The 14608-nt window shown below is 36.8% G+C and overlaps 1 protein-coding gene across 1 annotated transcript in view; it reads right to left on the reverse strand.

Annotated features, from left to right (window-relative positions):
• PDZD8 (PDZ domain containing 8) overlaps positions 1–14608 on the reverse strand; it is a 52201-nt gene that overhangs the window by 30131 nt on the left and 7462 nt on the right. Inside the window, exons 2-3 of the mRNA XM_005520779.3 lie at positions 4850–4972; positions 776–878 (exon numbers count right to left, since the gene is read on the reverse strand). Coding sequence (XP_005520836.1) covers positions 776–878; positions 4850–4972 — 226 coding nt within the window. The remainder of the gene's footprint in view (positions 1–775; positions 879–4849; positions 4973–14608) is intronic.

Below are 14608 nucleotides of genomic sequence, written 5' to 3' on the forward strand. Positions count from 1 at the left end.
ATTCTTGCTGCTCCAAGATGCGGAAAACGATGCTGGTCTCCAAACACAACTCCAGTCAGATGTAACAAAGGCACAGGCTTGAGTTAGTGGCACTCAGTAGAGGGTAAAACACATGACAGGGATTTTTGTTCCAGTGATTTCTTTACATGAAACCAACCGTTAACATGAAGTCTTTCTAAAGCTTTGGGGGGGGTTTCTTCAATAAGCACACTACTTATTGCTCAGCACAAGCCCAATTCAGTTTGATTACTAACACAATATCCCTCTAATGTAAAACTAAAAGGCTCTTTCATACATCCCAGCTCTTCTCCGAAGAAATAGAAAAAGGTCATTCTCACCCTCACACACAGGAAAAAGGCAGGCAATCAGCACACTGTATGCTGCTAAACTCCCGTTATCAAGTGCAATAATTAGTAAAACACTACCTTACAATGCTGGCCCCGCAAAGACAGGTGAATCTCACTGCTTTCTAAACACTGCCCCACCCAAATATAACAGGGCTATAAAAATGTATATTTCCCATTGTTTGTTTTAATGCAGCTGGACAGTATATTCAAACCAGGTACAGTTTCAAGCACAGTTATGAGAACTGAACGTGATGTGATCCATACATGGTAACTTGACTAAAAATTAAATAACTGATCTGCTGTGTTTTGGGTTTGGTTTTTTCTGGTATATCACTCATTTCACTGCCTAAAGACACACTTTCTAGACAATGTATCAAGAGCATAAGACAAATTGCAATATGCAAAGATGACACCCTTTTTTTTCTTACCGTTTTAATAGAACTTCTTGATTTTTCTTCCCAAACATTACTGCTCAGCTCCATTGTGCAATGAACATTTGTTTCTCTTTCATAGGATCCAAACATCAGTAACCTGAAATAGAAAAGCCTATGGTAAGAACTGTAGTATCATTACATATACCCCAGGTATCACATTAAAGTCTCTATTCTTCATCTATACACTTTTATTGCCAATGTGTATACACAGAAGTCCAGAGAGAACAGATTGCACAGCCTTACACCAAAGGAAAGACACTGCCACCCTCTAGTGGAACAACTCCAAAAATAAAAAATATAACAGAATTTTTAGCTACAGGGTTTTTTGAGTCACCTTTTTTTTTCTACAGTGCTTTCCTTTCTTTTTTTGGGGGCGGGGTTAGTTGGTTTGTTTTTAAATAAAGTGTTCAATTGGCATTTTTCCCTTTTATTTTAAGAAGAGCAACAGTAGCCACGAGAATCTTCCACTTTAGTCCTAAACATCCCCATGTGAAGCTCTTGTTGGTTTAAGAGAGTGCTACTGTAGATTAAGACAGTTTACTACTGCTTATATTTGTATTTCATTAAACTGGGATCCTCTTATCTATGATTTTTGTAGCACTTATAACAAAGAGTGGTTCTTCATGCATGATATCCTATTCCAGAAGGCTACAAAGCTTTTCAGACACATATTAGTACTATGAAAGAAAATAAAACCTGGACTATAAACTTGAGGCTATAGAACAGCAATCTAGTTGTTCACAGCTTATCTCACAGAGCTGGAAGCAGATAAATATTTGAAAATAACTTCAAATAGACCTTATTCATTCAAAAGAGCTGTTAGATTTTAATTCTCCCCTAAACTTCCTATATACATTCTATATAGAAATATATACTTTCTATATGTTTGACAAGAACAGTTTCTAAGCTTTCATCTCAAGTATCTTATCTGTGATTGTGATGTGTTATACAACTCTTTAGATGATACAGACAAAAGCTGTCAGAAGAACATGTCAATTTTCTCTGTTTATCTTGACATTGTTAAATAATGTTTCTAGGTTAAATACTTATAATCAAGAAGTACCTCATTTTTCAGATGTGGAGATTTTTAGTAAAAATACTTTGAAAATTAAGTAAAGCTATCGAAGACAACTTTTACCAATAATCAGAACTGGTAAAGTTAAGACAACTCAAGGGTAAACACCTCTATTTTGCTGTACTGGATAGAAAAACAAGCACATGAGATAGCTCAAAACAGGAATAGAACAATTTTTAACCAAAACTGCAACATAAGTCACAAGCAAAACAAAGAGCCATATTGTGATTTCACCTTACAGTGGGGGTTAACAGCACCTGCTAACCTGGTATAAAGTGATCAAACACATCACAAGATAGCCAAATTACACACTTAAATTTTAAAGAGCTCTTCATGCTGGAGTTTGGAGCTCAACTTCCCATTTCAAAAAGACAAAGGTGAAATTTTAACTTCTGCTACAGTAAGAAAATTTTTGTTTGAACAGTATTTCCATTAATATGCAAACAAAGGTGCTGTATCCTGTAAGACAGCTGCACATAAAGACTGACATTATTATATATGACTATATCTTAAAGAGATATCCAAATCTCACAGACTGCAAAGTGCCCACTTTATGGCACAGTTTTGGAAGTGTATTCTTGCCTAATAAAATCAGAGTTTATGAGGTATGCTACTTCACAGTGTTTCTTTAAAAAGAAACAAAAAAACCCCAAAATTTAACAGAATATTGCTTTGTTTTTCCGTGTTTCTTAAAAGTTTTTAAGATAATGACAGATAACAGCATTTTTACAACAATTATGTTCTTTGAGGGCATTTTTTGAAAACTTGAGGTTTTTGTACAGGTCAGATTTGCAAGACATATTCAAATCAAAAGATTTGATGTCAAAAGACATCTTCCTTATTATTTCTTTAAACCAAAGTTCCTATCCTTTCATTAATTTATGAGCAAATTTAATTTTTCTTTCAACAGCATGACAGCAGAAAATTGCTATGGTCAAGCCTGCAATTACAAAAGAAGTGTGAAAAGTTCAAGTTTTTGGTCTTATGAAGAGTATAATTTAATTAAACAAGCCATTCCCAATATAGAAAAAGTTTGCTAAACATTTCACCACTATAGTTTCACCACTGATATCCTGACATAGATGGGAGAAGCAGCAGAACTCTATTACCTGACTAGATAGAAGAATTCCACTTTCAAATTCTGTAAAGAAGTCAAGGATCACCTACCGTACTGAGAAAATATAAAACCTTCTGGGGCACTGAGCAAAACTGAAAACCACAGAGAAATTAAAGTGATCTTTCATTCTGGAATGAGAATGAAAGAATGAAAAATGTTCAGGTTCCTATGGCAGATGTAAGTAAAAAAGCCCTGGATGTCAGTACACAGCGCTGCACTGGGAACTGACCCAGCCAACCTCCACACCAGCTCATAGAGGCCTGGTGGAAAAGGGAAATCTGATCACTGTTACTTTTGTAAATATTGTATGTTTCTTCTTTCACTACACAAATTCTCTATTTCTCTTTCTATCTCATCAACCTCTTCAGATGCAAAGCAAGAATATTTACTCACTAGGGACTCTGTGGACAGCAGTTGTAGCTGTTTAGTTCAGAAAAAGAATGTGACAACTGGAAGATCTGAGGAATTACTGTGGGTCCAAGAGTCAGATATCTCAGCTGAGAAGCGTCTGTTGAGATGATTTTCAAGTGTGTGTTTAAAAATTCCAAGCTGCATAGAACACTTGGATTATGTCAGACCTGACAAATCAGCAACTGCATCCTCTCCCAGCCATCTGATAAGCACCTGTGACAGCTGAAAATACTGAGTTAAGAATTATGTCAGACTGAGCAATCTAAGGTTCTCTTGTCAGACTGAGCAAAGAAACTCAGGAGTTGATGCTGCACAGTGCTTCAGATTCAGGAAATACAACATTTAAAAGATTACTTTCCAAACCAAGAACAACTGCATACAGTGTAAGGTGGTCATTCTGGTCCACAGGATAAAAACAAATGCATCACTGGGCTGAAATTGGAGAATTGCTAGGAAGAGAGATCAGAGTTCCCTTACTGAGAACAGTCAAAGGGGAAATACTCCCGGAAGCCAAGGAATGCAGATTTAAAAGTTATTTAGCATCCTTGGATCATCCACAGAAAACACCACAAAGATAGGGAGACAAGGTAAGCAGGAATTTTATCACAAAAATATATTTTCTGCTGCCACCAAAGAACCCTTAGAAGCAGAAGACTATCTTCAGGAAATCCTGACCACTGATAAGTCACATCAGTACAGCAAATACAGCTCAAATGGTTGCACAGTGCTACAGAAAGAAAGTGCAAGGCAGAGTTGATATAGCAATGAAAAATGACAAGCAATGAAAAGAAGAGGTTAAAAAAAGAAGAGTCTTTCTGCAAAGCAGTTAAGTTCATAAAGAGTAGAACTGCACATAACTAGATCAAAGCCTTAGCACTACTTGGATAAGATCTAACATGAACCAAGAGGCCTGACAAAAAAACCCCAATAAACCCAGAGCCCACACACCTTTTCTCCAGCTTTGAAGAGAATAATATTCTCTTCAGTCCATGAAGGAAGTAGATTGTATTTCTTTCCATTACTTTGTTCAAGACCAAGACAATAAATAATGCCATATAAAAGTGAATTGGATTTCTCTAAGTAAGACTGAGTGAAATAATTATTTCCCTTTGCTTACATAATACAGTAATATAATTACAACACTTACATTGTCCTGGAAAGAGACTCATAATTTGGTGTGGCAGAAAAGCAAACCAAGCAAGTAAGAGGAGGCATTGATTAGCTTGTAACCAGGCAAAATTCAGAAAGGCAAAGGCTTGCCCGACATAAACCAGAAGTGCCTCAGAAAGTAACTGCAACTTTCATTTGTTCATTTTTACTTCAAGACAAGTACATTTCTTGTTTAAAGTGCAGTCATAACACCAAAGCTTCCACTTCGACAATCAGAACTGGCCTACAACTATAATTACTACAAACTGAGCAAACACAGGTCCTTGCTTAGTCAAGAATGAGCACAAAAACATACCTTGTACATTCAATTAACGTGACCTTCAGTCGACCTTCTGTCAATAGCAAATCCTGTATACAGAGGTCTCGGTCTTCATATTCCGCAGATGGCAATACTTGAATTGGAAAAAATGGCTTGAACCTGAAAAATACAGAAGAAACCTCTCTTAATTCAAATTCCACAACATGAATACACAAAAATATAAAAATGGTAACAGGATGATAATGAATCTTTAACACTCTTCAAAAAGAGAAATATTGCCATTCCTACAAATTCACTGGTCAAAAGGAATGAGTAAGAGCTACTAATGCTTTTTGAATGTAGCAGACTGGACAATACAAACAAAAACTGCTTCACAGGAATATGTGAGGAATGAGTTACATCTACTAGCATAGATAATTTTGAGAAAGTGGGAAGCTGGTAAAAATCACACAGCATGTTTATCTGCATAACCATCACAGCACAGAAAGATGAAAATAACGTTTTGACCCTAAAGCTTAAACTTTTTATGACAGTGTCGTTGGCGCACCCTGAACACTTCACTTTAGTTACCCAGACTGATTCTTCTCTCACTTCGTAGGAAACTTTAGGTTTAGCCAGTCTTCTTGAATAAAAATAAAGATACAGGTATTCTAAACATTTGCCCCTAAGCTTTATTTCCCCCACTGCAGCATGTGATTCACAGGAAAAGGAGTTCATGTTCAAGATAACGTGTGTAAAACACTGACTATCTCACCACATGATTCTCTCTCTTTGATTAGAAAATGCTGACTTATAAATACCAATTTGGTTTTTGAGTGATAGTGCTCTGCTGTAGGACACAGCCCTGATCTGAGGGAGAGAAAGAGGGGGAGAGGCTGCACAGCTGCAGCCCCAATACATGGCTGACACACAAAGGCAATCCCAACAGCAAGGGCCACAACCCTGCACAAAGAATGATATCACAGCATCTGAACTAAAGTTTTTGAAAAAAACTCAAAAACCTCTTACAGGGTATTCCTTCTTTCTGTCTTTATTGTTCTAATTTCCTAGCACTGCCTTGTGCCTTGGTTTCCATCCTCTGTCACTGATGCAGCCTCCCAGCAGTTATTTGTGTGGAGACTCACAAATCGCAGGACAAGAGCAGCACAGCCTGCAGGATGTCCCTGCCATTTCATGAGAAAGAAGTCTTTCATAAGTACTGCTTGCTCAACCATCAGAGGCATCTGCTTGTCACATTCAGGGATCACAATATGTTCAGGAAACAGTCACATGGAGCTGAACTGAAGAGTTTCAGAAATTCAAATAAATAATTAAGCATCCTTTAACTGTCAGCACACACTTTGGGAGGGAGCTCCACGCTCTGATTCAAGACACTTCAGTTCTGTACGAGCAACAGCCTCGTACAGAGCCATGAGAAAGACATTTCTTTTGTTCTCTTTGTGAATAAACACAACTCAACACTCCAGCTATTTTCCTGAAATCCAATTCAACTTCTAACTTTAATTTGGTTCCAAGTTTCTCCCTCATTAACTCCTTCTTGAGGAAAACCATTCTGAAACACGCCACATAAAAATACTCACTTTTAAATACTTTTTAAAAAAAGTCTTGTGCATGAAAAATATGAGGTTATTAAATCACTTTGGCCACCGTTTAGGTTTATGAGTATACCACAAATAACTAAGTCAAAATATGCCTTGTTCAAGTACTGGCTGATCTGGTACTGTACTCATAATCTTCCTTTATAGTTCTTGAATTACTAAAGTAATAGCAAGCATTATAAGGGTAGGCAAAAAAACCACCAAGATGAACCCAGTGTTTTGATTCTACAAAACTTCACACCACCTTCCTACCGGCCACCTTCCCACACAGACCCACCTCACATTTCTCACTTCACCCTGTTCCTGTTAGGAATGATTTTACCCCCTCAAAATACAGACTTAGCTCAGATTTTGTTAGGCAGAAAAGGAAGAGCTAGGAAAGCACAGGGGAAAGCAATGCCAAGTTTTGAGTGAATAGGTACCTGTAGGTTTGAGGATTTTTAAGCACTAATAAACTACTTTTCAATTACTACCAGCAACTGCCAATACAATACACCTTCTCTCAAATCTGTTATAAAGATAGTTTTCCATTGGAGCATCAAACCAACAACAACCATTCTGAGCTTCAGTGACTTACTGAAACAAGATTTCTGGCAGGGAAAAAAAGACAAAGGAAGAGGATTCAGTAGGTTACCATTAGTTCCCCCAATTTCTGCAAATATGCTAAAAGTGTTGGTACTTCAAATGTCATTTGCTTACATATGGCACACATCCTGCAGGCCGTTTACAAGAACACAAACTTGGACAAATCTATTTTAAATGCTAAAAGTAAGAACAAATCAGAAAAGCAAAATAACAGACTGAAACATTCCAGTAGGATGCAGACATATCCACCTACACATTCAAACCAAAACTATCATCCTCAAGTGACTTCAGAATAAAGTGTTAGTGCAACACAAAATAATGAAATAATCCCCAGAAAAAGCCATTTTCCTTGCTAGATTAAGACAATGTTTACCGTAATTTTGATTTCTATTTTCAAAATCCTTTTTTAAAAATTTATACAGCAATGAATTAAAGAGGAATTAATTCTAAAATACCAATACTGTTATATACAATAATATGTAAAACACTTAGCAGTGTATGGGGGACTTTGTGCAGCACTTCTTAAATTTTCTACACATATGGGATTAAAATGCATTCTCAACATCATGTTTAATTTACAACAAGCACTTATGTTCACTTATCACAATTAATTTGCAAAATCATTAGCAAAAAAAAAACAAACACATCAACTACTTCCATTGGCACTAGCAACATATAAAGAGCTGAATATCCCACATTAAATGCATTTTTAATGTTTTAGTGCTGCTCTGAAGACTTCCAAATTTATATCATAGCACTTATCTATTTAATTTCCAGAGTTTGTGCATTTCCAAAATTAAACATCAGACAAATTAATATTTCCTGCAGATTTCAATTACATATTAGGAAACTGAACTGTTGTCAGAGATTTAAGTGCAAGACAACACTATTTATTTGGAAAGTCTTTCCCACTGGGAGTTGGTGAACTAATACAGACCCAAATGGGGACTGCTGGCAGCAGGGTGGGTCCGTTCCTTGTGCTGTAAAACCACACACAGGAAATCCATGTTCCCAACAGGGTCAGGCATCACAGGCTCTCCCATCTTTTTCCCCATGGTAGGAAAAGCCTGAAAGCCTCCCCACCTCTTAAAAGCAGGGCACATGCTCTTACAGAGACATCATTGCTCTCCTGTTTGGCAGGATGCTCTCTCTGCAGAAAGCCTTTAAAAGTGCTTTATATTAAATGCTTATAGTGTCTTTTCAACTTGTTTTTAAATTACCAAAATCCCTCCACAAACTCATCTTATTTGTCCAAAGATCTGAAATTCAGACAGCACACCATTAAGAAAATGCTGGCTAAAACCTAGCATTAATATGAAGAGGAATATCCATCAATCAAACTTCATGTGACATTTCAGCAAGTGAAACCCTATAGAAACATTTAAATTTAAAAGAGGCTGTAGCACAGCGAGTGTTTCTTAACAAATACTGCAAGATACAAACAGCAAAAATTCCTCCTTCACACGAGGAATTAGATTATTATACTGAAATTACGACAAAGTTATTGAAATAATATATAGGATTAAAGGTAGACACTAAAATAGCACAATACTAAGCTTTTCCACACACAGCACACAGCAAAAATGTTTCCAGCCACTGAAGGCAGTGTCTCCTTGACGTGAAGTCCTTCTACCCTCTGCTCATGCCAGACTTCAGAGTCACTTCAGTGGCTCATTTGCTCTTCAGTGACTCATTCCCTCTCATCACCACCTCCTTCAAAGTCTAGACCAAAAGTGTATCCAGAAAAACCCAAGCACATCAAGCTTACTCCCTTCATTTTGAGTGCTTTCAGCCCCTGAATGGGGAGAATTCTCCCGTCCAGTTGCCAGTTTTGGGAGGCAGAACTCATCTACTTGGAACAAGTCTGGATTTGGTGATTTAATTTTAAATATGTCTGACCTACATTCCCTTTAATTTAAATTCACTATTCTGTGATTATTTGTGGTCCTTTAGCCAACTTTTAACAGAAAAGAAGACAGAAGTCCTTTATACATACCTTAGTTTAATTAACCTAATCTCCGAATTAACTGCTCCACTCAGTACCTACTTAATAGTATTTTTAGTTGCATGCAGAAATCTATTGAGAATTAAAAAAATATCTATTTTTCTGGTATGATAACCATATGCTTCTGTGTCTGCTCATTGCATCAGTTAAGAATATCCAGAACAACAGTAAAAAAAACCAACAATAAATTGTTCAGAGCTAAACATAGACAGGAACAAAAGTCAAAAGCTCTCAGTATTCCATCTCCTACCTGGAAAAGCAGAAAGTCTTAGCTTAATTTCCAAGTGCAGGAGGAGGTGGGATTTTGTAAAGCTTTTGCTAGGAAGTGAGAATAATTTTCTAGAATAAGTTACAGGAAGGGTTTTAAATTATTCTTTGGTTTTATAAAGGAAGTTTGGTATCTAAAACAGTGTGTAAAATTACTGAATATCAGTTTAAGACCACATTAAACACTTGTATGTTATTAATCCTAACACTACTGACATAAAGATGAAACTCTTTCAGGTTTGGGTATTTTTAAGTTACATTAACTGAAATGAATTTTAATAAAAAGCAAAACTATTTTAAACCTCAGAAGAAGAAATCAACCAAAAATACAAGCATCTCTGGCATAAAGCTACTCTGAATGCATTGCAAGTCTTAAGTTTCATCTAGAACGTTAAGCAAAATTCTATCACAATCTGAAGAGAGAGACTGTGTTTAGTAGCTTTCAATTTTGCAAGTGATACTGTGTGTGAAGATTCTAGTATCTAAAGTACTGTTAAAAGAATAACTGTGGGATTTATTTTCAGTGTGGGGATTAATCAAAAGGTTCAACTAACTACACAACAGAATTGAGTCATTTTTAGATTGTGTTTTTCACCTGAGTTACAGAAACACAAGTCAGGCACTTGGAAAGTGTGTAAATTTCAAAGAGTGATTGAGACCAGATATTTTAAGATATGAAGAAATCCTCTATTCTTACAGTGCATGTAATTAAGATGAAGTTTTACTTCTGCAAAAATTCTAAAATATTACAACCCACTCCTAAAAAGACATGATCACCTTAGTAAGATTTTAAAAGTACTTATCAGCTAACATTTACAGTTGTCAGGTATTACAATGTAAACAGCTTATATCATTCTTCACCCTGAAGATATAAAAATAAGGCTTTATCCTTATTTTGAACAAGGAAAAAAGTGGCAGTACTGGTTTCTTTGTATATTTTTTTATAGATTTTAGAAAAGCAATTTTCCAGCTTCCACTAATTTCTGCTGCTGAGCTGCATTCACACCCAGGGGACTTCTAACAATTCAAATTATACTAGATTTCTTTAACGAATAAGACTAATTTCAGCTTTACTCAAAGCCATGAAAATCTGGCTGACAAGAAGCCTGAAAAAACACTGCAATAAGAAAGTGTTTATTTTCTAGGAAGTTTTATGGTAAACTGCAAATCAGATCTAGTAACCCACCCACAGTTACAGGATATTCTGCCACACATATGTAGGAGGCTCATACACACAAGGTCTCAATATATGAACAGTCCCTCTTTTTTTTAAAACCAAGATCTCAAAAGAGAAAGAAGGCAAAGCAAGGATTTTACTATTTTTTTTTTCTTCAAAGAAGTTTCACACATTTCCAGATTTTTAAAATAGTCTTTTTTCTTCTCAGTAATTCTGAGGTATATCTTGAATCATACACTTAAGACACTTCTCAAACTTCAATTTGTTCTTGACTTCCACAAGAACAAATAAAAGAATAAATGCAGTCTAGTAGCTTCTTCAAAAATATTATAGTTTTTTTCCCTGCTTACATAACAGAAATTGCAAATACAACATGGACAGTCTTAACAATATGGTTTTACTGCCTGTATTGGAATAGCTACAGGTAAAAAATAAACCTTACCAGAACTTCTTTCTTATCAGCACAAACCAGAATAAACTGACCAAGTGGATACTTTTTTGAATTTCAGGAACTCTAGCTTCCCAAATTCTAAATGGCAAAAATACTGAAAAAGCTTTGTTAACTCAATGTTAATGTCAATACTTGTTTGATCCCTGAATTTTCAGGTTCTGGTGATTCAAATTAAGGGATGAAAATCCTGCTGTAATTTAGACAGGATGAAGACAAAATTTCCGTGTCTAACCAAAAAGCCGGAATTGTTGTGGCTCCAAATGGGACAGAAAACACAGAATATGCTTATGTTCACGTAGAGCTGAAAGAGAAATAGGTGTGGTTTAGCAACCAGGTATTAGGCCGTCAAGGAAAACAGCAGCAGGAAAAAAATCAACAAAGAATAAAAAGCACACACACAAAAACCAAATAAAACCCAAGCCACACCAAAACTCTATCTTCAGCCAGATGGATTAGAGATTGGTCCCAGTGACTGGTTCTAGGCAAACATTGGCCTTTGCTCACTTCAGCAGATTGTTCTACCATAAGGTAGTCTCAAGTCTATCCAAACATCACCGGTCTGCAATCCTGGTTACAGTAAAAAGATGACGATGTTCTGTGAGAAGTCTGAGCTCTGAACATGACTCACTCGCTGAGCTGAAGAGTTTTAATCCTTTGCTTTAAACCCCAGTCTATATCCATGTTAAAAAATGTCTCTTAGGGTGCTTAGACAGAAAACAACTGTCTCACTGCTGAAAGGAGTCTCTGACAGCTGTAAACTGAAAGTGAAAAAAATATTTGTATCTGTTGTGAATTCTAGGCAAGAGAGCTTCCCAAGGTTTATCCTCACTCCGTCAGTCAGTTTTAAAAATGCTTGAACTGCACAAGCTTCTCCTCAATCTACATTTACGCAGTCACTTCTGACAAGACAGAAGATGCTCCAATTCACAGCCTGGGAGCTCAGCCTTGGCAGTAGCATTTTCAAAGCTGGTGACTGACAGCTCACCCTGCAGCTGTGAGGAGCAGTCATTACGGGCCTGGTTTGCAGGGAGCTCAGGGACTGCAGTGCTGGGGAGGGCACGAATGGACCCAGGGACACACCATGGCCATGTACTTGCCAGTTGTCCCCCAAGCAAAGATGACACCACAGGCAAGTCACAGCATTTTATTAATAGACCCATACTGTAAACAGGATCAAGTAACACAGAGGCTCAGTCTGGACATGACCTGAGGCACCACTGTTGACAATCAAACACAGGAAGGGTTTGTGAGGTTAATTAACAGGAAGAATTCCTGCACTTTCCAAATCCTGCATCACTTGTGGCATGTTACACTTAGGACTTGTGATTACATTTGATAGATGCAGCTGTTCAAATTATGAATTTGGATACTTTCTCTAATTTGCCCTTCATTCAGAGGAACAGAGGAAAAGAAAAAATGATCTAAGTTTTGTAATATTGTTTTAGAACAATACCACTGCCTAACACTGCTGTTCCCACCCCACCCCCCTTTCTAATTCACTGGGCTCTCTTGGCTTAGAAACATCAGCTTGTTTTGTTTCTTCTAACATACTGCATCAAGTTTTGTTAGCAAGTATGCAGTTATTCTTAAAAAAACCAACAAAAACAAACCAACAAAACACCACACAACTTGAAGTTTTTGGAGTCATTTCCTCTGGTTAATTACTTAGGAACTATTCACCAAGCCAGATCATTCACAGGTGATGCAAACACCACCAGGAAGCGCAGTGCCATGTCACAGCAAGACTGGATCTTCGTATTTGAGCTCAGGCAAACTGGAATAATGGTTTAATAGAGTTGAAACAATTTGCTACACAAGTGACATTCATTTAAATTTTTACTACTCAGTAGGTTTAAGATACTACATATAAAACATAAGTGACAGGATATTTTTCACAGCTTAAAGCATAATTTAAAGCATTTTACATATATGGTAGTAGTTTTACTACCAGTATTACTATCTTCATTCCACTGGAAAACACCACAATCTTGTACTTAATACCATTACAAAAGTAGATTTTAATATTTATACACATTTCCTGCTGAGTGAGCATTTTTCATAGCAATGCTGCCATTGACACTGATGCAGGAGAATATCCTGCTTAGCATTAGGTCCCAGTTAAGAAAGTCAGGACTGAAGTATGTGTTATGATTTCCATTAGATATCATCAGATAATTTTTAGAAGACAGAAAGTAAGAAATAATTTTTTTCAATTTATATCTCAGAGCCCCTGTGAGTTTTTCAGCCACAGCAACAAAAAACTGCCAAAAAATTAATTCCCAAATGATTATCCTAATTTAATTTTATGCTAGTCATATCCAGCAATTAATTACTATCTTTGAGTGTGTGTAACAGTGTGATTAACTATCATCAGCTGATCACTGTAATACACTCTATTTCAGTCAGAGCTTTATGCCATCTGGTATGCCTTCAAAAATGTATGAACTCTATTGCTGTTGTAGAATTCCTTATGAAACAGCTTTAAAGGAGAGGGCTGGGGACACTGCTCCTCACAGGCCATTCTGCTGAACTCCAGCAACACTGAACAGGGGAATTGTTATGAAGGTAAATTGTACCCAATAGTTTTAAGGCTAAAATGAATTAGAGCAGCTAGTAGAGGGAAAAAAAAAATAGCAAACCAAGCAGCTCTCCAGAGCCCAACTCAGGGCTGAACAACAATTTCTGTAATTTTATTTTTTTTTTACCTCACAAAATTTAAGGTTTTCCTTCTCCTTCTTTTATTCTCTGCTATGCCCAGCATCTCCTGGCAGTTTGCAGAGCTGTTTTTGGCCACAGACAAGTCTAAAACACTGCCAGCCTCCAGCTGAGTCCTACAGCAGTCCTGAGAGGATTTAATAACTCAGGCAGAGCTCCACAAAGGTAGGAGTCCCTCTAGAAGGAAGGGTTCTTATGGAAACAGATGTACCCAAATAGCTTTGGGCAAGTGTAGGAATCTTCATCATCAGATTGGATCATTGCTTCTCTTCTGGATGAAAGGACAGTTTGAGATCACAATGCAAAGTTTTTATGTAGTTCCACAACTCAAAGATTTTAACAGACTGGGATGGACATAAATTATCTATTAATGTAACCTACCTATGTGGGTTGCTAATTTCCCTCCATACTCAGTTTAGAAAATAAAGCTTGTTAATCCTAGAAGTGTTAAAAGTCCTTTACTATACTCTAAAGAAAAAAACAATATAAAGAATACCCAAATGTTGAAACAGTTTTACATCAAACAAGTGTGAACATGAACTGTAAACACAGGAGCAAAGTGTGACTTTAGGCCACCTCTGCAAGAATGCAGAATAAGCAGCTTCCCACAGAAAGCCAGACCATGAAAGGCCGAGCTCCAGTAGTGAATCCAGCAGCTTGAGGCTGAGCTTCACCAGCACTGCACTGCTCTACCCCACTAAAACCTACTGTCCTTACCCAGGCTGCTTTTAAGAGCTTTCTGATCAAGTGTCATTTGCCAGTAAAAGATTAACTGTTTCATGCATTTAGAATATATAAATAGGTTTGACAAAAAAACACTCCTATATTTTTACATTCAATGAGCTACTGAAAGCTCTATTAGCTACACATCTACACAGGTAAATTCTGTGTCATTGTTCCTTGAATTAATCTCCCCAGGAAAACACAGTGTTCAGTTCCATGTGACAAGTGGGGAACATTAATCATACTATCTATCCAGAGTCTAAAAATCATAATA

This window comes from Pseudopodoces humilis, chromosome 9, assembly GCF_049639895.1.
Source record: "Pseudopodoces humilis isolate 2021_Gansu_Grassland_sample_001 chromosome 9, ASM4963989v1, whole genome shotgun sequence".
Taxonomy (NCBI): Eukaryota; Metazoa; Chordata; class Aves; order Passeriformes; family Paridae; genus Pseudopodoces; species Pseudopodoces humilis.